Source organism: Boeremia exigua (assembly GCF_020726555.1).
Source record: "Boeremia exigua strain MPI-SDFR-AT-0100 chromosome Unknown C7974scaffold_19, whole genome shotgun sequence".
Lineage (NCBI taxonomy): Eukaryota > Fungi > Ascomycota > Dothideomycetes > Pleosporales > Didymellaceae > Boeremia > Boeremia exigua.
The window spans coordinates 1-21,462 of NW_025763536.1; the positions used below are offsets into that span (position 1 = coordinate 1).

Consider the following 21,462-nt stretch of genomic DNA (forward strand, 5'->3'; position numbering starts at 1 on the left):
GGCCGGGCGGGCGGGTAGAAGCGCCTCGGGCGAGGCGTGGTCGACGCTGTGGTCGCGCGAGTAGGTGGGCTCGTAGGGGCGGTCGCGCTCGGTGGTGGGCTGGGGGGTTTCGGCTTCGTCGATCCGCCGGCGCTGTTCTTCGTATCGGCTGCGTTGGGAGCGGGTGATGCTCGGGCGCGGCCGTAGTTGTCATCCCGGGCCGCAACGCTCATGTAGCGGTAGTAGCGGGACGGCATGCGCTGTTCGTGGGGGCGGTCTCTGCGGCGCTGGGGCCAGCCCGGCGTTGGGAGAGATCAGGTGAAGGACCGCGCCGGCCATTTGGAGGGACTTCGTATCGTGATTGATTCGAGACCGTCGATGGCGCCGGCTGCGGGGCTGCAAGCAGCCGGGCCTGGCTCTCAGGTTCTGGAGGTGGTGCATTCGGTGGGGGTGTGTAGCGAGAGTCCTCGCCTTCATTACCCGAGACGGACGGGCTTCGAGTCTGGCCGTGGTGGCGGCTCTTCGACAGCAGGCTGCTCGGGGACGAATTCTTCAAGAAAGCGATCCGCAGCTGACCGTCCACGGGGTCCGCTGGCTTGCCGTCGACCCTCAGACGGATGTTGGTACTCGCGTGGGCCGTCGTCCTCAGCATATCTGACTTGGCGTACATGAGAGCTGTACTGTCGGTTGTGGCCCTTCGTGAGCACGTGCATACATGACTTATTCCGTGGGCGGGCCGTAGAAACGATCGGCCTCGCGGAACCCAGTACGCCGGCCAGAGTATTCGTCATAGACAGGGGCAGAGTGGAACATGCGAGGGCTTGGAGCATACTCCATGTATTCTCGAGGACGCCCGTAGCCATCATCCAGCTGAGTTGGTTAGTCGTGCGTTGCATGAGAGAGCTGGACGACTTACATAATATCTGGGTTCGCCGTAGTAGCGTTCCCGCGACTCTGATGGACTATCGCGGTGCGAACGCTTCCTGCCCCAGGCTCGGCGGCTGGTTTGCGCGGTCTGTGGCAGTAGATGGACGGTCGGGGTTGTATTCATCGTCCACCGGCTTTGATGGCCGCGGCGACTGAGTGCGCGATCCACGCACGTTAACACTGGACCTGTCCAGCGCAGCGCCCGGAGTGCCACTTGCACGGAGCGCGTCTTTCATAGGAACCGAGGAAGTAGGCGAGGTCAACCCGTCGTCCTCGATCTTGCCAATCGTTGGAAGAGGATGGGGGAACAAACTCGGAAAGGTAGTCGCAATCATAAGCAGTTTCTCATCATCCATGCCGGGAGCATGGATAAGTCCTGATATGATGCGCTCACCGGGCAGTTCTATCATGTCCTCTTTCCAATCCAGAGCAGCGGGCGCCTGCCCATAGCCCATGCCGGAAGGATTGCTTGACAAATGCTGGGCACGGAAGTGCTGGAACAGGGTGAGAACAGTGTACGTTTTCCGCTCCTCTGGCTTCTGGTAGTACGCGCCCATGAGGTGATGGGTGGATTGGAGCTGGCAAGCTTTACAAGACAGACCTGGGGCGTTCTTCAGCGCCTTGGATATCTCGTGGTTAGAGAGGGGCACCGATGAAGTGGCTTAGATTTGGCTCGTAGTTGAACTCGATGTGGAACTTGGAGATGACGCGGTGCAGCAAAACATAAATCCGCAGGCTATTGGGGCATGTCCTTGATCCCGGAGGTCTGCTTCCACATATCCTGGGCCAGTGCAATAATGGTACTTACCTCCTTGTCGAACGAGGCTGTGCTGTGACCCAAGTCCCCGTTGCCATTCATGGAATCGGTGCCAGGCGGCGGCATAGCTGGAGGTGGGGCCACACCAGGGTTGATCATGGCAGGAGAGGGCATGTACGACGGATTGCCTGGGTGGAGGCCATAGCCGGGAGGGCCCATCGGGTGGTATGGCTGTCCGTCGACTGGGGCATAAACCTGCGAGTAATCGTATGGTGCCTGCGGAGGTGCAAAGGGGCCGTTGTACCCGGCATACTGGTACGGGCCTGGGCTTGCTTGGGGCATGTGAGTTGGCATATGCGGAGTGGATGTACCTGCTCGCGAAAGGCCGGCGTAATAGCCGCCGTAAGCTGGTGCATTAGACGACGCGTGGGTGTGTTTCACGGAGACAGGTGCGGGTGGAATGGGGTCTCCTCAGGCCACTCGGCCTCCCGCCAGGCAACGACGATATTGCCGCTGCTGAATGCAGTGGTGTGTTTTGCTCCGTAGTGCTGGACAACACCCTCAAACCCAAAAGGCCGGGTGGCTTGATCGCAGTCGCTGCCGTGGCAGAAGAAGATCTCGCGGCGGTACTGTTCTGTTAGCGGCTTGAGCTTGTTGTCATATAGCCACTTCATGTTCTCCAGCACCAGCGGGGGTCTATCAGAGGGCTCCGCAGCATTCACGCCTTCATAGTAAGCGCGCCTTACGTGCATGAGGAGGTCCGCAGCAAACTTTGGGCTGTTCTCGTGGGTGAGAGCTTTGCCATGGTCCCACTCCCGGTTGATGAAGTCGTCCGCAATGGCGCTGAGTCTGTCACGAATGGGCCGCTGGGACTCCTCCCATTCCCGGTCCATGGCCTCTTTTGCTTCCTTGGAATTGGCATCCTGGTGACGGCGGTCAGTTTGCTTTGTCGGAAGCAGGGCTGCGCGAGACACGTGGTCGGCTTCGGCTTGTTGGGCAGCAGGCAAGTTGGCAATTAGGCGAGGCTGCAAGACGCTCCAGGCGTAGTCAGTCATTGGCTGGGAGATCTGGATGGGCTGCCTTGAAGGCGTCCATGTGGCGCAATATGCTTGGAGCAATGGGAGGGTGCATCTGCTGGCACCGGCGCTCAATGTCCGTTTTCCGGGTGGCTTTGGCCTCGTTGGCATCATGGAGGTTCCGCTGCTGGTTTGGCTGGGCGCTACCGGAGTGGACGGGCTGGGGAGTGAAGACATTTGGCGGGATGGTGGGAGGCCTGTGTGCGTAGTGGTGCGGCGCTGCAGCTGTTAGGTTGGGCAGCGGAGGGGTACTTGTGAAACGTCTGACACGGCCGCCATGCATGGCAGCAATCGAAACACTTGAAGAGGACTTACTCGCTGGGACTGGCGCATGGAGCACGGGGGAGGCAGTGTGGCGCTTTGGGGATCTAGAGGGCTTGGGTGCGGCGGGTGGCGAGGGCGCACGCTTTGCGTGTTTGTACTTGACGGCCCAGCGCTCCCAGGCCTCGGCTGCCTTGAGGCGCTGCTTGCCTCGTGCTTCAAGGCCCTTGTACCACTCTTCAGCGGCAGCGGGTCCGAGAGCGAGAGCGTCCTTGAGCTCCTGGGAGATGTCGTCGACGTGCTGTCGGTAGTTAGTATTTAGCAATCTCGACGCTCGCAGGGGTGGCGGCGGTCTGCAGAGCGTGGGCGGGAATGTAGTGGTGGTCGCTCGTGATGAGAGCGAAGGGAAGTGCGGGGCGGAGTGCGGAGGCGGAGGAGAAGAGCAGGCTCGCGTCCTGCAAAAGTCAGCAGCTGGGGGGAAGGGTGCGCCTACAACTCACTGTCTGGCATTGCTGCATCAGACAAGGGCCGCAGGCTCGGATGGCGAAGGGCCACACGGTGCGGACCATGGTGTCGCCTGGGCCCTGCTGCCACATCTTGTCACTGGAAGGGCTCGCGCCGAGCTTGCTACAAAACTGACAGGCCCTGGACCATACAAGCTGCCACATTTGCAGCTCGGTACGGCCCGGGAGGGGCTTGGGGGCACTGGAGTGGTAGGCATTGCGGGCAGAGGCCCACAGCGCTTCAGACTTTAGGAGAGGCAGACAACCATGCTCTGGTTTGGACAGGGGGACGTTAGACACGTCTGTGAGATAAGAATGAAAAGGTCGATTGACTTGGATCAACCGACCGAGGTCTGCAAGAGAACAAAAGGAAAAGACGTGCTGCCACACAGCGGGTGGCAGGCCGGCGCTGGGCCGCAGCTGGGGAGTGACAGGCGCGGGGACGGCCGTCGAGACCGAGTCCAGCCTGCGCTTCTTGTCCGCAGGCGGGCCCGCGTCCAGACGGCGCTTCTTGTCGGCAGCAGTGACGGCCGTGTCCAGGCTGCGCTTTGCGGGCGAGGCATGGCGGTGCATGCGGGCGGCGGCCAGGGCGTCGGCGTCGTAGAAGTCGACCGAGGACGCGGCGCTCGACTCGCGCTCGAACATGGCAGCAGCAGTGGCAGCGACAGTGGCGAAGCTCACAGGAGCTCCACCGACGATGCGCGGCAGGCTGCACACATGTGGTGGTGTGGTGGCGGGCGACGACCGGGGTCGCGGTGCAGACGGGCACGGGGCGGCGGCAACGGGCAGCGGGTAGCGGACGGCGTGCTTATGGCGACGGAGGCGGCCAGAGACGGCAGCGCGTGCTGGGCGAGGGTGAGGAGGGAGCGGCGGCGAGCTGGTGGCCGGCGAGCAGCGTGCAGACGAGGCTCGCGGCGCTCGGCCTATCAGGGCGCAGTGAGGCGCGCAGCCCAGCGGCGGCCTGACAAGCTGGGACACGCTGGGACACGCTGGGGCCGGCACGTCAGCCGCGCTGGGCCCATGACGAAGGCTTGGCGGCGGGCGCTGTACCTACGTCGCCCAGTGCGCGTACAGAGGACCGCCCGCCCGCCATACGCTTCCTATACGAGCAGCCCACACCGCGCTCGTCACACACCCACCGCGCACACAGAGAGCCTCCCACGCTGCTCTCTGCCTCACCCGCCCCATTCGCTCCTCGCTCCTCTCACCCGCCGCTCCGCCCACCCCGCCGCCCGCCGCCGCCGCCGCCATCGCCATGGCCTCGCTCAACACGTCGACCAACGGGCCCAACATCACCCGCAGCTACCAGAACGTCGTCAACACCCCGCCGCCGTCGGGCTCGCAGGCCCAGTCGCCCACCTACGGGCAATGGGCCGTCTTCGCCGTCACCGCCCCGCTCGTCAGCGCCTTCCAGCACGACGGCGGCAAGGAGAGCGTGCTGAAGGTCCAGAGCACCGGAGGTACGCCGCCCATTGCGCCCAATTGAGTTCCGGCCCGCCTGCTGACCTGCGCAGAGGGAGAGCTGCTCGACCTGATCGACGAGTTCTCCGACGGCCGCATCCAGTTCGCCTTTGTCAAGGTCAAGGACCCCAACTCGTCGCTGCCTAAGAACGTGCTGATTGCCTGGGTACGAATGGTCCATGCTCTCTGCGCGCCTCTGCTGACCAAGACCAGTGCGGCGAAGGCGTGCCCGAGCGCACCAAGGGCTACTTTGGCAGCCACCCTCGGCGTTGTCTCCAAGCTGCTCCACGTACGTGCCGTCGTCACCGTCTCATGGTCGCGCTAACCCCCGCAGGGCTACCACGTCCAGGTCACCGCCCGCTCCGACGCAGACCTCACCCCCGAGCGCATCATCCAGAAGGTGTCGGATGCCTCCGGCGCCAAGTACTCCGGCGGCGCCAACATCCCCTCGTCGAGCGGGCCGCCGCCTGTCGCCGCGAAGAAAGCCCGTCTTCACCCCTACAAACGTCGGGGGCGGAGCCTCCGCCTTCAAACCCGCTCGGCCGCGCACGAGCCCCTGCGCCGCGGGGCGACGAGGACGCTGATGGCTGGGGCGCCGATGCGCCAGAGGTCACGCGCTCGCAGCTCGAGAAGGTCGGCACCGCCTACAAGCCTACAAAGGTCAACATGGCCGAGCTGTCCAAGGGCAGGGACGACACCACCCGCTCGCAGAAACGACCGCCCAGAAGTCGTCAGGGGCGCCTATCAGCCATTGGCAAGGTCGACATCGCCGCCATCAGGGCCCAGGCGAAGGAGCAGAAGGACGACCGGCCCACCGTGGTCAAGGGCGCATACGAGCCAATCGGAAAGGTCGACATTGCCGCTATCCGTGCAAAGGCCGCCGGTGCGCCGTCGGGCTCGCCAGCAGCAACCGGCGCATCCAACGACGACGAAGAGGAGCGGCCCCAAGTCGCTGGCCGAGCGCTCCGCCGCCTTCGGCAACCAGCCCGAGCGTCTCACCAGCCTGCCCAAGCCCAAGGTCGCCAACAAGTTCGCAGGCGCGAGCGCCTTCACCGGCACCAAGGCCCCTGCTCCCGGCGGCTTCACCGCCCCGAAGCCGGCCACCTCCGCGCCAGTTGGCACTGCGAGCAAGACCTTTGCAGACGAGGGGGGCAAGACCCCGGCTCAGATATGGGCAGAGAAGAAGGCCGCCCGTGGCGAGTCGGTCAACGCACCCGCTGCGCCCATCGAGGCCCAGCAGAGCGGCGGCGGCGGCTGGAAGAGCGGCTACACGGGCAAGTCCTGGGCGGCTGTCCAGACCACCCGCACCGGCCAGTCGGCCAGCAACCTCAGCGAACAGCGGACCGGCGATGCCCCAGAACAGGAGGAGCCCTCTTCGCCGCCCGCTGGTGTTGGCTCGCTCAAGGACCGTTTTGCTGGCGGCGCGCCTATGGGAGCTCCCGCCCTGGACAACTCGAGCAAGCCGAACGCTGGTCGCGGTGTCCCCATGCCCGGTCTGCCCAGCCGTCCCAAGGAACCCGAGTCTGATGACGACGACGTGCCGGCAACGCAAACCCAGCGCCTCCCGTCGCCGCCTCGTCAGCCACGCAGCCCGTCTCCCGAGCCTTCAGGCTCTCCCGTACGCATTGCTATGCCTGTAGCACGCGGAAGGGAGCCCGAGCTCTCGCCGGCCGAGGAGCAGCCTCCTGCGATGCCCAACCGCTCGCTTGCACAGGCCGCCTCGCAGGCCCGCGACCTCTCGCCCGAGCCCCGAGTCGAGGCAAAGGACCCTGCGCGCAGTGCTGGCGTCGCTGTTGCAGCCGGCACTTTCGGCGCTGCAGCAGTGGTCGGCGCTGCCGCTGGCGCTGCTCTCGCTCACGACGACGACGACGACACGGGCGCTGGTGCTGGAGCTGGCGGCTCTGGCAAGCGCGCCGTCATCGTCTACGACTACGAGCGCGCCGAAGACAACGAGGTCGAGCTCCGCGAGGGCGACCACGTGACCGACATCGACATGGTCGACGACGATTGGTGGATGGGCACCAACGCCCAGGGCGAGCGCGGCCTGTTCCCCGCCAACTACGTTGAGCTCGTCGAGGGCGACGACGACGCTGCCGCACCCCCTCCCCTGCCCTCGCACCCCTCTGCGCCCCAGGACCCTGAGCCCGCTCCCGCCGCTCCCGCCGCCGCTCCCGCCGCTGCAGGCCCCACCGCGACCGCCGTCTACGACTACGAAGCCGCCGAAGACAACGAGCTCAGCTTCCCCGAGGGCGCAACCATCACAGGCGTCGTAAGTTGTTGCGTGTACATTATAACTATTTCTAACTCTAGCAGGAATTCCCCGACGAGGACTGGTGGCTCGGCAACTACAACGGCGCGTCTGGCCTGTTCCCTGCCAACTATGTCCAGCTCGACGAGTAGAGCGGTTGTCCATGCAGGGTCCGCGGAGGATCCCTGGTACGGAGGTAGAAAGAAAGGAAGAAGAAAAATCGGAACCGCTGTTTGCGAGATGCAGCGAGCGCTGCTGGTTCCTGTTGGTGGAGGGGTATTCAGGTACTAAGTATTGAGATATTGGACCCTCCCTGCATATATCGAGTTATAAGCGTCTCTGATTCTGTTTTTCTCGCCGTCTCCACACGGTCTCAGTCCTGCATCCTTTCACTCAAGTTCCTACATCTCAAGACTCCAACGCACTTCCCTCGCAAGACGGCACGAGAAGAAATAAGCTCACAAGCACCCATCACCACCCACGCATACCCACTCGTATCCACCCACCATGTCTACGTCCACCCCACCCACAACACCCTGCCCCGCCCCCCTTTCCCCCATAATAACCTACCTCGCCCTCCTCCTCCTCTTCCTCGCCACCGCAACTCTCTGGACGAACCACTCCGCCCCGACACCTAGTCCCGCTGCAGTGCGACCCACCACCACCACCTCGACGTCCATTTCTACCTCCACCTCCTCGCTGCGTGAAGCGCGTGAAGCGCGCCTCGAGCACCGTATCGCCGAGCTCGAGCGCCGTGGCAAGGGACTGGGTGCGTCGAATACCGAGCTACTACTCGACAACGAAACCCTGCGGGCGCGTCTCGAGGAAGCAGAGCGCGGGAGCGCGGTGCTGCGGGCCGCGGGCGAGGGGCTAAAGAGGGCGGTTGGGGAGCTGAAGGGGGTTAACGGGCGGTGGGAGGACGCGTGTGGGCAGCTGGTGGCCGCGTACGAGGAGCTGGAGGCGGTGCATGAGGGCCTCGGGGCTGCGCGTGAGGAGCTCAGGACCGCCAATGCAGACCTGCAGACCGCCAACGAGGAGCTGAAGACCGCCAACGAGGAGCTGAAGACAACCAACGCCTCCCTGTCCCACCAAATCCATACCCAAGAATCCGCACACACCGCACTGCGCACCGCCGTCCGCACGCTGGAGTGCGACGCCCTGGCGTCGCAGCTCGAGCTGTACACGGCGCAGCGCACGCACGCGACACAGGCCGCTGAGCAGGGCGCCCGGATCGCAGACCTAGAGTCCGAGAAGGGGGACCTCGCTGCTGCGAACGGAGAACTCGCGGCTGCGAACGATGCGCTGGAGGCCGCGAAAGATGGCCTGATCATCGAGACCACCGCGCTCCGCGACCAGGCCGAGGGCCTGCGCCGCATGCACGACATCCTGCACACCGACTACCGCAGGCTCAGCGCCGACACCGATGCCCTGCGTGCACGCCACGAGCGCGAGACCGCGGTCTTGCGCGACGACGCGGAGGAGCTGTATGCCCGTGTGTGCGTGCTGGAGCGCGAGAAGGCGCTGCTGGAGGGGGGTCTGTGCGCTGGCGGGGAGGGGGAGGTGGTGGGTGCCGAGGGTGAGGAGGAGGGTTTTGAGTGGGATTTCGGAGAGCGTGTCGACGCGAATGGACTCGTACGCGCTGACAGGGGGCTGCCGGGTGAGCAGGAGGAGGAGGACGACGAGAACCTGGGCAGCGAGACAGGCGAGCGTCCGGAGAGGGACGAAGACCTCTTGAGCCCAGAGGAGGAGTTCGTGCAAGTGTAGCGCATGGCGGGGTCTCCGGGCTGCAGCATCACGGCTTCAGTTTTCACAGTACACATGACATGGATATCCCTGGGGTTGTATTTCGGTCTCACGTTTCTTGTGGTGGTTCTTGACGCCCTCCGTGGTGTCTTCCCTGGACTTGGTTAGTGAAGTAGAGTGAAGTAGAAAGATCTGTATACACCTCGACATTGCACACAACAACCGATATAGACCTGACGATAGAATGCTAACACAGCAGTCTACACTTCTTGGCTCGAAGCCGCGCGCTTGCATGCCGCGCACTTGCATGCCGCGCATGCACACAATTATAAGTTGTGTTAGATGAAATGAACTTCAGCTTTAACGTGCCCAGTGGAGACGGGCATCGTCATTCGGGCACGTAAAATCACGCAGTCCTCAAATCTGAGGAACTGGCCCAAAAGCAGGACGCAGTTATGAGAGACATAGGTAATCAGCCCTCATCAAAAACCATCTTCTTCGTAAAGTAGCAGTGGTTTCGGCAAAGTCTAGAGCCCACCTACGATAACAGCCAGAGCATGAAATATCGCACACATGGGAAGTGGGAGACGGGAGAAAGAGCGTGGTAACGTCAGTTCTAGTTCTGAGGTGGACGTTCTAAGACGGCGCGTGGAAAGCAGGGGATCGAATCACAGAAGAGCCCGCTCGCACGGTCCAAGATCGTGGCTAACAGTGCTGACTAAGCTGGCTACCTGTGCAGCTTGACAGCGTCTCAGCTCGCTGTCGAAAGGCTGCTTGTCCAGGATTTGCGTGTGTTTGTCAACAGGAGAGCAACACGGCTTCCTTGCAGTCAATCATCTCAGTCGTTACACCTCTTCTCGGCTTCAGCGTGAGAGGTCCTATGAATCGCATGTTCTTAAACAAGGCACCTCACTTCATGTCATGCCTTCCTCGCACGCGGCACATAGCTCCAAGCAGGATCACTGTGCTTTTACCACGCGGAGACGCTCTTGGCTCGACGCGTTTTTCAATCTTGAAAGATTCTTGTGCGACGTTCTCCTCTGCCAGGCGGATCATGAGGCCGGCCGGTGAAAGTAAGAGATCCACCCATCTCTCTTCTTCTGGGTAAAGATTCTAACCGTTATTGCAACCGCAGGCATTGACCTTTTCAACTATACAGGTGGAAGATGGCTTCGTCAGGACGCGCTAGAGAGAGATGCACGCCATGTACAGTTTGATTTCGACGCACTACGTCGCAGGATCATCGCGCTCTGTCCTGGTGCCAGATCTGTTACTTCGTATAGCAAGAAGGAAGGAGGCTTTAATCGGGTGTTTATATTTCACACAGATAACGCTAAACGTCTCGTCGCAAGACTGCCCTTTCTAGTGGCAGGACCGCGACAGCTGACTACCAATTCTGAAGTCGCAACAATCCAGTTCTGTAGGTCCTGATCTAAGATAGTTCAGAAAGGGTGGCTGAGTGACTAACTGCTTGCCTTCTGTAGTACAAAGAAAGACCAGCATCCCTATCCCGAAGATACTAGAGTGGAGCGACGACGCTTCTAATACCATCGGTAGCGAGTATATCATTATGGAACATGCGCCAGGGATTTCGCTACACGAAAAATGGCCAACGATGAGCTTACACGATCAAATCCAGTGTATACAAGCGATAATTCAAAAATTAGAAGAGGTTGTCGACCTCGACTTCCAGGCTTACGGCAGCTTATGCTTCGCGGATATCTCATACATCGCCGCTTCAAAGCTACTACCACTCGACCAGGAATTTACCATTGGCCCTCATTGTGGAGCTCGGTTTTGGGACAACCACGTTGGACAGTCCAGGTACTCTCACAATGTTGATTCCAACCAAGGCCCCTGTGAGTCGATCCATGGCCTCAATGTGAGCAGAACACTAAAGGCAATCTTCAGGGCTTGACCTTGTTGCGTATTGTGACGGTCTCGTGGACACTGGGATTGCCAAACTTCCCCCAGCCGACGCGGCTCCACAACGGCCACGCTACCGTGGGTCCGTCGAAACACATCGTCGACTACTCGAACACAGTCGCGCAGTACTAAGCAAAATGGCAACAGATTATCGTGTTCGAAAGGCAGCTGTTCCGGTAATGTTCCATCCCGATCTGCACAAACGGAACATCTTCGTCTCAGAAGAAGATCCCTCCGTTGTCACAGCTATAATTGATTGGCAATCGACTAGCATCGAACCAGCGTTCTGGTACGCAGACGAAGTACCGGACTTCGCGCAGCCCATTCCCGATCGTGTAAACGAAGATCGCATAGAGCCTAAGAGCGAGGCGTGTGCCCAAGCGTTCAACGCCTGTGTTTCATTGCTGGCCCCAAAGCTAGCAACTGCCAGATCAATGGACGAAGCCTTCTTCCGGCCATTTCGCTATTGCTATCGAACGTGGGAAGATGGGGCCGTTGCTTTCCGCGAGGAACTCATTCAAACATCGCTTCACTGGAAAGAGCTTGGTCTTGGGGGATCATGTCCGTTTCCTCTACCCTGTCCTAACGAACTCGTACACCATCAGCAGGACTACAAGCGCTTTGAAGCAGCCCAGCAGCTGAAGCACAGCCTATCAGGATTGCTTAATACTGCGCCTGACGGCTGGGTTCCCTCCGAACAATGGGAAGCGACAAAGCTGGCGCACAAGGAAACGTATGCAGGAATTTTGCAGGAAGTGTTAGTAAACGAGCAGCTGGACGATGACGAGCCAATCAAAAGCGAAGACGACCTGAAAGAGATCTGGCCGTTTGACTTGCAGATATGAGTGTTTAATCGGAGCTCGGACTGGTAAGCTACAAGGCGTTCTAACTAACCGACAAGATCAATATGTGAGTGGCTGCGCAGCAGCGTTGTGGCGCTCTTTGAGCTGAACATCATATGAAGTCGTAGCATCAAGGACCGCGTAGGGTGTCGAAGGGCATGAGCAACGGGTACCTATAACGCAACCCACCTCTCAATGCGCGAACGCAACACACGATAGCACAAGACTACCAAGTGCTGCGCAAGCAGATCGAGCAGCCGGGCACTACCACTGCCGCTACTCTGAGTACGCTGTCGAGCTTGTCCGCTGCAGTCTTTTGTTTGGCACCCTTGTCACCATTTTCTGACCTCGGCGGCCTTTTCGATGCCTGTGACCCACTTGGAACAACATTCTTCGGTGATGTTGTACCGTGGTGGATGACGGATAAGGGACATGTCACATGGCCGTAAGTAACAATCTCGCCCGCACAATGCAGGTACACTACCAAATACCACCAGGCGAGCACGTACGGGGAGTCGTTGTTGAAACATATGCATTTCCCAGAGGATCCTCTGCCAGTGGTCTCGAGCATCTCAATCGAAGACGCACCGGCACTTACTCCCCGTAAGCGTCAAAAACCAGCGAGCTGTCTTTCTACATCTTTTCAGAGGTAGGGCAAGGTAATACATGGGTATCTTGAGGAGTCCAAGTCCACGAGTGTCGAAAGGATGCGTCGATGAATGATGAGATCCAGCACCAGGGCACTCAACGGGCACATCTTGAATTCAACACAACCTCAAAACCAACCCATGGGTCTACCTCGTTTTTGGATCGTCTCAGACGTAATATATATGCTCCTACTAGTCTCAGCGAAGATCAGAGACGGTGAGCAAACGCGCGGAAGACGTTTCAGGGCCCTTTGCAATTGGCCAGAACTGTGTAGTATTTCAGAGAGTGCAAGACGTAGCGCCTTCCCGCATTTACCAAACTGCAGCACCTTGCACATTTGCACCTAGAAACTCCGTGGCATCGTGAACAGATGTGTAGTCTCGACAGGCCACACAGAGTATCATAGCAGAGATGCAGAATGGCACAGGAGTCGCCAGGTACCCAGCTACACTACGTAAACCTGCAGAACAGCAGTACTCATAGTCTGCGACCTCTGCATGACAAGAGACAGGCTGCAAGCCAGCAAGAGCGGGGAAACCCAACAGCGAGATCGAAGTAGGCACTCAACGCGACTCGAGATGGACCAAGCACGCTCAGAGAAGAAAATGTATTGAACCCAAAGAAACCCGGATAACCCAAATAAATTATCACAAAGAAAAGACAACTCGTGTCTGGATATTCGCGCCCCTGTACCTTCCCCAACCAGCCCCCTCGCCATGAACCATTCACGCTCACCAGATCTCCACACCGCGCCGCACCCCGCTCAACAACAGTCCTCAGCACACTCGCAGCAGTCAACACAGCACTCACACCCCTCCTCGCACACAAAACAACAGCACAGCACCGCCAGACAGCTCATCAGGCAGCCGCGGTCCTTCTTGGGCGCTTTCTGCTGCGGCGGCGGCTGCTGGTACATGGGCTGCTGGTACTGCATTTGCGGGGGGCCTTGCTGGTAGCCTTGCTGCGGGGGGTAGCTGGGCGTGTTAGCGTGTTGTTGTGTTGGGTTTGCGGGGGGAGACGTACCCTTGGGGCGGCCCGTAGGATTGCTGCGGGTACTGGGGTTGTTGTTGGTTGTTGTAGTAGCCTTGGGCGGACATTGTGGCGGCGGTGGTGGTGGGGGGTTGTTTGGTTGGTGCGGATTCAAGGTTTCGCTGGAGTTGGGAGAGATTTTGCAACGCGAGGATGCTGCGCTGCGTTTGGCGGTCGCTGCGGGTGGTGGATGCGGGGAGAGGTCCGGGGCCAAGCTTTGTAGTTGCTGGGCGAAAGCTTAAGGGGGTGCACGAGCCGCGAGTTGTGAGACGTGAGTCGAGGGCGGTTTGCAAGCGATGGGACGACAAAGAGCTGCAAAGCGAGAGGTGAGGTTAGAAGGAGCTTAGGAGGCAGGTGGATCAGGAGCGCGCGCGCGGCTTTAAGGGCGATCGCTCAGCTGCGACCAGCTTGGAGCGGAGAACGCATCATCTAGCTCTGCATGTGAGGACTGGTCACTTTGCATTAGCCACAGCTGCATCCTTGCGCGATGCCGCTTTGCAATTGGCGCCAAAAGTCCGGCTGACTTGGGATTCGTCAGCGCGCGCTGCGCCAGGGGTGGCTTTTCAAATTCTGCGCCGCTCGTGCGAGGAAGCACCGATAGCGCTCCAGGATGCCACCCAGGACGCCAGTCCCGGGGTGCGGCGTGCTGAGACGCAGGGAAAGCGCGCATGGAGTGACTAGACATTTGCGGCGCAGACGCTTCGTCAGCTAGGAATCGGGGCGCGCTTCAGCCACTGCGACTCCACCGATGTGCTGATGTGCTGCTAAGCTTCTGCTTGGCGAAAGCTTGGTGACGCAGGGGTGAAGGACACTGGACGCCGGGCTGTCTGACAGCTGTCACAGTGCTGACCCGCACACGGTTCACGATCTGCGCTGACAGCAGCTACATCGCTGGTCACCAGAAGTCATCAAAAAAGCCCGCACGCGAAAGAAGTGACTGCGTGATTTTTGGCAAGGCGGTCCGATTACGCGCGATACTGTGGCTCAGCGCTATGCTATCGAGTTCCATCTAACGCGCTCAGCCGCAGAACAGCCTATGGCCGGAATGCAAATTACAACAATTCTACCAACGGCAACGGCACGACGAGAAACGCGAGCGCAGAGCGAATGCGGCTTTAGATAAAACAATAAGATGTGATCCGGCGCCACCGTTTCTTCCGGGTACAAGGAGATCACGATGGAATTATGTACATGCGTATGTGCAGTAAAAACACCCAGCGATCCGGAGTCTGCGTGTGAATCACAGGTGAATGATGGTGTTTGGCGCGACCGCCTAGAAGCCGAATGGGTTTTGGGGAGCTGGGTGAGATGTTAGACTCGTGGCGGACACACGATACAGATGACTTACTAGCATTGGCAAGACTGGCCTTGCCTGTTGGCTGCGGCGTCAGCTTCTTTGCCTGCTGTGTTCCGAAACGGACAGGAGGAGCGGGACCAGTCTTCTGCGGAATCAACGGCTGTGCCATGGGCATAGGCGGCATTGGCGGCATTGGCGGCATAGGAGGTGGGCTTTGTCCAAAGCCGGTGGGCTGAGGCTGAAGAGCAGGTGGGAGGAACTGGTTGATGCCTGTAGCCTGAGGATTAAGTGGGGACGGCTGGAAGTTGTTGTAGCCTGTTGGCTGAGGCTGGAAAGGTGCCCGGGGTGGGTCTGCGAATGGGCTGCCATTGCCGAAGCCTTGCTGGAAGCCTTGCTGACCAAATCCAGTCTGCATTGGCTGCTGGAAGCCAGTAGGCTGTGGCTGCTGGAACTGGGCATAGCCGTTCTGCGGCTGTTGAAATCCGGTCGGTTGTGGCATGATTCCATTCTGCTGGAAGCCATTGTAGCCAGGGTTCTGCTGCGGGAAGCCAGTCATTTGCGGTTGCATGTTCATCATACCTTGCCCGGGAGGGCCCATTTGGGGCATGTTGGGGTTGCCCTGGAAGCCTGTAAGCTGGGGCATGAGGGTTGGCGGAGGGCCAAAGGCGCTGTTCTGCTGCGGGTTCTGCGGTGCTGAGGATGCTCGCTGGGGTGGAGGTGCAATGAGACCACCAGGCCCTGACTGCTGAGGTGCTTGCGGCCTCAGTCTTGGTGGTCCCACATTCTGTGGCTGGGTCAGGGCCTTGATAGCAGCGACCTGCTCGAACAGAGACATAGTGGCCCCTGTAGGTTGTGGTTGTTGAGCAGGAGCCGGCGCTGGCGCTGGCGCTGGCGCAGGGGCAGGAGCGGGAGTTGGTTCTGGCGCCTTTGGCATCTCTTCAGGCTTGAGCGCGGGCATGTCTAGAAGAGAAAGGTCATTCATCGAGCCTGTAAGAGCAGGAGGTTTTGGTGCAGGGAGTGCTGTCTGGGCAGGGGGCGGTGACGCTGCTGGTGCTGCTGGAGTCGACCTCGCAGGCTTCACATCCCACGCGTTATCGTCAAACCCATCAGCTCCCTCTGACTTCTTGTCAGGAACAGGCGCAGACGCCAACGGCGTCCTTGTCGCATCAGCGGGCTTCTTGACTGCGTCGTCGGACTTCTGCTCGAACGCCTTCGGGTCGATATCATTGTTCGTCTCCACAGGCGGGGCTGGGCGTCCCTTTCGAGTGTTGTTGCGCAGTGTGCCGCCAGGACCAGAGAACAAGCCTCCAGCACCACCGTCTGCACCGGCCTCACCAGCGTTGCGGTTGAACTGGCTGTCTAGGTGTTTCGTGACGCGAAGAATATCGCCTTCTTTCAGTCCCAGAGTGCGGAGAAGCGCGGGGGTAATATCAGGCAGATTCTCCTCGCCCATCTGATCCTTATCGAAAGCCTGAGCATAACGCTCACATATCTGAGGGTTGACACCACACTTAAGGAAGAAGTCAAACCAGTCATAGCCTGACTTCTTCTGGACCGATATTCCGGGCGATGAAGCAGCAGCTCTGTCGTTCGTACGAACGGTGCTTCTCCTTTTGATCTCCGAAAGTGGCTTGTCGTCGTCCAGTGAGATGCCTGTGACGTTCTCAATGTACTCCAAATCCTCCACGGACATCTTGGTAACTGGCACAGCAATCTTGACGCCATTGACTTTGTGCAAATGGATTTTGCCTTCTTTGAGTAGCAGGAATTCAGCTTCAACCTTGAATGAGCCGGATCGATCGGTCCACGTTCGTAGCTTTGAAGAATCTGAAGAGTGGTCAGCACGCATCGATGGTATCGAGGCATACACTTACTTGGTTTGGATGAGGATTTCGACGACGAGGACTTCGATTTCGAGTCTCTGGCGGAGCTATCACGCGTGCTTGATCTCTGTGAAGTACGACGATGGTCAGAGCTTGTTTGCAGAAGACTAGAACCACGGGCGGGTAAAGGCAGACCGGGCCCTACCTGATCACTTCGCACATCACTCTTCGGCCTGTCTCGCTTCGAGGCCTGACGAGCCTTCTCCTCTTCCTCCCGCCTGTTCTGCTCTACGACTGATCGGCCAGGGTTCGGACTAGATCGAGCGTTATTTAAGGAGGTCGGAATAGAAGAGGTCTCTGTTATTTCGACATAGTTAGCAGGGACAACACCCTCCTTGCCATTCTTCAGCCGCCGGACCTTCCACCACTCGTCACTGGCGGAATCGTCGACAACCAGGATCTCGTCACCAAGACCGACAGTGACCTCGTCGTCGCCCTGAGCCATGAAGTCGAAGAGCATGACACCCTTCTTCTGCACATTCGAATGCCCAGAGGCAGCAGCAATCACCTCGCGCAGGCCAGCGCCCTTGGCTGCACCTGCCAGCTCTCCAAGAGCTGACATGATCTCTGTTGCAGTGTCCTTGGCTCCGCAGTGGAAGTCGACACTCTTGCTCGGCTGCTTCAGCTCCATGAAAATATGCTTGCCCTCCTGCGAGTAGTACTCCATTTTATCCGCTGACCATTCCTCCTGTGCACCATCACGCGCCTTTTCAGGTGCGATCATGATCATGCCCCGGGGGATGTTGATACCCAGCGTGACAGGCATCTTCTTGTTCTTTCCAGGCTGAGTGAGATACTCATAGATGTTGTACAAGTGGTAGCCGGAGCCTGAAAGGGGCGTGTTGGGCGAGTTGTCGCGCTCGCGTGGCGAAGGATCGTACTCGTCGAAGGTTTTGGTCCGGTCTGGCCTGCGACGAACAGGTGACGGAGAGCGTGGAGGAGCACGTTGCGGCGAGTGGGCCCGGTTGGGCATACGAGGCGGCAGCGGCTCTTCATCGGATTCCTCGGGAGTGAACTGGACACGTTTCCGAGCGGGTTTGTCGTTTGGTGGAGAGATTGTCTCGCGCGGGACGGCCTGCTGCTCGGACTTCTTATGAATGAGGTCAGCTATGACAGCAGCGGGACTCGGGCGCGACTGCGGCGGGCTGTCTGGCGTGGGCGGGTCCTGCCCGTCGTCTGAATCAGGAGCTACAGGACGGCGTGGGGGCAGGCCTGGAGACGTGACTGCGACTTTTGGCACGGTCCCGCCCTTGATGACCTCGGTGTAGTTTGCAGGCGCGAAGCCGTAGTCGCCGCCGAAGCCGACGAGCGACCAGTCGGGGTCCGAGACGTCGTACACGTCGAGGATGGCGTCTTCCTGGAAGGACAGCTCTTCGTCGGTCTGGCGAGCATAGTCGTAGAGAGCCTTGGCCTGGGCCACGGGGGCTGCCTAGAAGCTGGGTCAATGGCGGGTCTGCGGGCGGGCGGGCGGACGACATACCTCCTCGATGTAGTTGTTCGGGATCAGGCCCTCGGGCTCTTCGGCGTCCTCGTCGTGGCTCTTCTTCTTGGCCTTCCACCAGTCGTCGTCGGACGACTTGTCCAGGACCATTAGCAGGTCGCCCTCGGTCAGCGCAATCTCATTGTCGCTCTGAGGCACGTAGTCGTAGAGCGCGCGGTAGATGCCGAGGAACACCATGGCGACGCGGGGCGGTGCGGCGCACCGTGTGTGTGTCTGAGTGTGTTGGGGGGTGCGGATGGCGAGGGATGGCTGGCTGGAGCGCGGCGGAGCAGACGGAGGTGGTGCCTCGAGGGGCTGGCAGGGGCAAGTGGCCGAGGCCGGTGGCAGTCGAGCAGCGCCTGGCGAGGGGGTGCACGAGCGGAATCAAGGCGATTGCTTGCCCAGGTGGCCGAGTAGCACCAAACACGTGTGGGGAGAGCGCTCGTGCAGTGCAGCCACGACGGCGAGACGGTCGCATCGACCTCAGCTCAGAGCCGCACGGCACTGGCCACCGGCCTGCGTCTAGCAGCTAGCTCCACCTTTACGACGTCAACGTGCTGCAGCTTTCCCTGGTTCCACAGACGACGGCTGCACCCTGCATCCTGGCCTCTACGTCTTCCAAAGCTTCGAGAACATGCTGCCCTGCCAATTCGCCCCGGCCAGCAGCCGTCGTCCTTCACGGCCCTTGCGGCCCAACACCCAGAGTCAAGCCATCTGTCGCCTCGGAGATTGCATCTGGCGTCAACGGGCACTTTGCGTTCAATTGAGAATATTGAGTGCTGGCAGCGTGTCGCTGCATGTATGAGAGATCGTGCTTGCGAGTATACATTGAATTTGTCTTTGTGAAGACGTCGAAGAAAAGCATCAACCACGCTGTCTCTCTACTGCTACGGCTACTGCTACTCGGCTTATTTCTTCGCGCTCGTCTTCCACGCCGCACTCCTGCTCTTTCTCCCGTTCGCTCCCTTCTTGTTCTTGTTTGCACCCTTGAACTTGAGCCCGCTCTTGCCCTGCCCCTCGGTCGCACGGTGACCCTCGAAGATGAAGCCCTCCCTCGCCCTCGCAGCACCTCCCTTGCCCAACATGGCCTTCGCACGCCCCTGCTGAGACTTCTCCTCCGCGGAGAATTTCTTCTGGTACGCACCCTTCTTTCCCGCTCGCTCCGACGATGGCGCAGGGCCTCGAGGCTTGTCCTTCTTCTTCTCTGCCCTGCATCGCGTGACGCGGAGAACGCGGGGGAGCATGGGCGGGAACTTCTTCTCGTTGAGCTGAAGAGCAGCCTCGACACCGTTCTCGTCCGTAAATTGCACGTACGCGAACCCCTTGCCAATACGCGTTTGCGCATCACGGATGACACGCACGTTCTCGATCTTACCGCACTTGCCAAACTGTTGCCAGAGACCCTCTTCGATGTCTGCGGGGATCTTCTTCTTCTTGCCATCCCTCTGGTTCGACGCCCTTGCTCTCGTCGTCCACAAAGGGAAGGTTGCCGACAAAGACGCAGCGGCGGTTTGTCGACCTTGTTGGGATGGGCAAGCCAGTCGACGTGCAGGTGGCGGTTGAGAAGAACAGAGCCGTTCAGGCGCTTGACAGCTTCGCGGGCAGCGGTCTGAGTCGTGTACACGGCGTAGGCGTTTGTGGACTTGGTGGTTGCATCCATAATCTCCTTCTTCGCAAAAGCTGCACGCTTGGGTAGCGAGCTGGAGAAGGCTGTGGAGCGGAAGCGGATCGACTCGATCTTGTGGGGAGGCTTGTTATCGGCCAAGTCTGCAATGAAGGATTCGAGGTGCTTCTTCAGCGCCTTCTCTGCTGACTTCGAGTTGATGCAATCAACCGAGACGTTACTGAGGAAGACTGTACGAGCAGCTTTCTCGAGCTCTCCTCGGACTTGCCGTCTGTCTTAGCCAGAGACTCGTGCTGTGGGGATCTCTATCTTCTCGGCGTCTTCCTCTGTAGCATCCCGCAAGCTTCGGACGCTTCGGACGCTTCGGACGCCTCCTCCATGTCCTCATCGCTGTCCGCAGCTGCCACCAAGTTAGTATCTTTTGTCTTGCGCTTCTTTTTGCCTCTCCTCCTCCTCCTTCTCCTCCTCACGCGCCAGTTTATGCGCATAAACTTTTCCTCAATCTCTTACTGACCCACCGGCGCTTGCGACTTTTTGCTTTGCTTGTCGTGCTCATCCGGCTAGAGTGCTTCGCGCAGCTTAGCCAGCTCTGGCTCGTTGTCAGAATCTTCTGAAGACTCTTCATTGCTCTCTGACTCTTCGGTCCTGGATGCATCGTCCTCAGCATCATCCTCCTCCTCCTCATCCTCCTCCTCGCTTGACTCCTCGACAGGCGCCTTCGGGCGCTTCTCTACTTTTGATCATATCGCTGCTTTGGCGCGCTTGCACTGGGCCCAGCTTTACAATAGTTAGCCGGTTTACTTTGATCGCATGTTCGGACGAGTGCTGCATACACTGCTTGCGAAACAACGAACTCAGTGCAGGGTCGAACGCTACTTGAGGCGCTGCGGCTGATGGCTTCGCGACCTTGGCTGCTTTTGTTGCTCTGGCCTTTGATTTGGCCATGGTGTGATTGACTGTGGTATATGTTGCGAACGAGCAGCATTCACGAGCAGAAAGTTTCAGTGGGACCTGAAGGGCCCTGGCACAAGGGCCAATGGCAGCGTGGCAGAACTCCAGACCGCCTTCCGGTGCAATCGCCTATGACCGCCGGCAGCGGTTCGCCCTCCCGCGCGGTGAGCAACCGCGAGCTGCGCTTTGCTGCACACTCCCACTTCACATGCTCCACAAAGCGATACTCTTATCACCAGATATTACTGTGCCTCTCGCAGCTGGGAGAGGTCCTACCGCCACTCGGACTATCCTAGACACTGCCCTCGGCGCCTGCGCAGCCGCAGCGATTTTGACCCTTCTCCGCGCCCAGCGCCCAGCGCCCTCCACCCTCAACCACGCCTCTTCGTGCGTCGCAGACCTCTGATAAGGAGGCCAGACACGGCTCTGATCATATTGGCTGCGCGTCGACGCATCCTCTCGCCGGGGCGCATCTGGTGCTATGAGCGCTCACAATGGAACCACGACGGGCGTAACGACCGTGGCCCACGATATCCTACGACGATAGAACAGACGACGACGCGGCACACGGTATGGATACTGCCCTGCGAGCTACAGTGGAGAAGGACGAGCAGCGCCGGCCTTCGCCCATGACCACCCCCACCCGCCGGCCTGAGGTCGAGGAGCTGTCTCCAGTCACGCGTCCTGGGCCTGCGAAAGCCGCTACAACGATAATCTCAGCCGTTCCGGCACCGACCATGATGATCACAACAGACCCCATCGGCGCTGCCGAGGTCTTGGGTGCTTTCGACGACCACCCCGATGACCGCTCGAGTAGCCTCAGCGAG

General features: G+C 59.7%; 9 protein-coding genes across 9 annotated transcripts; 4 read left to right on the forward strand and 5 right to left on the reverse strand.

The window, feature by feature from the left end:
- Positions 1-699: 699 nt before the first annotated feature.
- On the reverse strand, positions 700-2,005 carry C7974DRAFT_419099 (uncharacterized protein; the record flags this gene model as incomplete). Its single annotated transcript, XM_046144199.1, has 4 exons — positions 700-849; positions 896-902; positions 958-1,526; positions 1,715-2,005. The coding sequence occupies 4 exons, from the start codon at positions 2,003-2,005 to the stop codon at positions 700-702; spliced, it is 1,017 nt and encodes a 338-aa protein (XP_045990790.1).
- A 95-nt stretch (positions 2,006-2,100) lies between these two features.
- Positions 2,101-4,367, reverse strand: C7974DRAFT_429582 (uncharacterized protein; the record flags this gene model as incomplete). Its single annotated transcript, XM_046144642.1, has 5 exons — positions 3,501-4,367; positions 3,333-3,455; positions 3,055-3,301; positions 2,805-2,958; positions 2,101-2,743 (listed from the first exon to the last, which is right to left on the reverse strand). Exons 1-5 carry the CDS (start codon positions 4,146-4,148, stop codon positions 2,101-2,103), a joined length of 1,815 nt encoding a protein of 604 aa, XP_045990791.1. The 5' UTR covers positions 4,149-4,367.
- A 391-nt stretch (positions 4,368-4,758) lies between these two features.
- Positions 4,759-7,614, forward strand: C7974DRAFT_446202 (uncharacterized protein; the record flags this gene model as incomplete). Its single annotated transcript, XM_046145584.1, has 6 exons — positions 4,759-4,963; positions 5,018-5,253; positions 5,299-5,433; positions 5,484-5,854; positions 5,904-7,233; positions 7,278-7,614. 6 exons carry the CDS (start codon positions 4,759-4,761, stop codon positions 7,362-7,364), a joined length of 2,364 nt encoding a protein of 787 aa, XP_045990792.1. The 3' UTR covers positions 7,365-7,614.
- C7974DRAFT_92611 (uncharacterized protein) lies at positions 7,543-8,994 on the forward strand. Its single transcript, XM_046147528.1, has one exon. The coding sequence runs from the start codon at positions 7,720-7,722 to the stop codon at positions 8,974-8,976; it is 1,257 nt and encodes a 418-aa protein (XP_045990793.1). The 5' UTR covers positions 7,543-7,719; the 3' UTR covers positions 8,977-8,994.
- Positions 8,995-9,871: 877 nt separating this feature from the next.
- On the forward strand, positions 9,872-11,726 carry C7974DRAFT_438329 (kinase-like domain-containing protein; the record flags this gene model as incomplete). Its single annotated transcript, XM_046145251.1, has 4 exons — positions 9,872-10,028; positions 10,091-10,375; positions 10,440-10,814; positions 10,867-11,726. 4 exons carry the CDS (start codon positions 9,872-9,874, stop codon positions 11,724-11,726), a joined length of 1,677 nt encoding a protein of 558 aa, XP_045990794.1.
- A 1,195-nt stretch (positions 11,727-12,921) lies between these two features.
- C7974DRAFT_92645 (uncharacterized protein) lies at positions 12,922-13,623 on the reverse strand. Its single transcript, XM_046147529.1, has 2 exons — positions 13,395-13,623; positions 12,922-13,345 (listed from the first exon to the last, which is right to left on the reverse strand). The coding sequence occupies exons 1-2, from the start codon at positions 13,466-13,468 to the stop codon at positions 13,135-13,137; spliced, it is 285 nt and encodes a 94-aa protein (XP_045990795.1). The 5' UTR covers positions 13,469-13,623; the 3' UTR covers positions 12,922-13,134.
- Positions 13,624-14,673: 1,050 nt separating this feature from the next.
- C7974DRAFT_419105 (uncharacterized protein) lies at positions 14,674-18,258 on the reverse strand (the record flags this gene model as incomplete). Its single annotated transcript, XM_046144200.1, has 4 exons — positions 14,674-14,699; positions 14,749-16,524; positions 16,572-18,009; positions 18,061-18,258. The coding sequence occupies 4 exons, from the start codon at positions 18,256-18,258 to the stop codon at positions 14,674-14,676; spliced, it is 3,438 nt and encodes a 1,145-aa protein (XP_045990796.1).
- Positions 18,259-18,833: 575 nt separating this feature from the next.
- On the reverse strand, positions 18,834-20,653 carry C7974DRAFT_407214 (uncharacterized protein). Its single transcript, XM_046143215.1, has 6 exons — positions 20,532-20,653; positions 20,419-20,451; positions 20,303-20,380; positions 20,036-20,149; positions 19,580-19,955; positions 18,834-19,505 (listed from the first exon to the last, which is right to left on the reverse strand). Exons 1-6 carry the CDS (start codon positions 20,627-20,629, stop codon positions 18,969-18,971), a joined length of 1,236 nt encoding a protein of 411 aa, XP_045990797.1. The 5' UTR covers positions 20,630-20,653; the 3' UTR covers positions 18,834-18,968.
- Positions 20,654-20,720: 67 nt separating this feature from the next.
- C7974DRAFT_381638 (uncharacterized protein) lies at positions 20,721-21,448 on the forward strand (the record flags this gene model as incomplete). The annotated part of the gene is made up of 2 exons (XM_046140593.1): positions 20,721-21,022; positions 21,183-21,448. Coding segments are annotated over 2 exons (568 nt in total), but the record flags the coding sequence as incomplete, so codon positions are not given.
- Between the last annotated feature and the right edge of the window lie 14 nt (positions 21,449-21,462).

Coding starts and splice junctions, on each gene's coding strand:
- C7974DRAFT_92645 (XM_046147529.1), bottom strand. CDS start 13,468: ATGTCCGCCCAAGGCTACTACAACAACCAACAACAACCCCAGTACCCG. Junction 13,346..13,394: donor TCCTACGGGCCGCCCCAAGG/GTACGTCTCCCC, acceptor TAACACGCCCAG/CTACCCCCCGCAGCAAGGCT.
- C7974DRAFT_92611 (XM_046147528.1), top strand. CDS start 7,720: ATGTCTACGTCCACCCCACCCACAACACCCTGCCCCGCCCCCCTTTCC.
- C7974DRAFT_407214 (XM_046143215.1), bottom strand. CDS start 20,629: ATGGCCAAATCAAAGGCCAGAGCAACAAAAGCAGCCAAGGTCGCGAAG. Junction 20,381..20,418: donor AAGCAGCGATATGATCAAAA/GTAGAGAAGCGC, acceptor CGAGGAGTCAAG/CGAGGAGGAGGATGAGGAGG. Junction 19,506..19,579: donor GGCTTGCCCATCCCAACAAG/GTCGACAAACCG, acceptor GCGTCGAACCAG/AGGGATGGCAAGAAGAAGAA.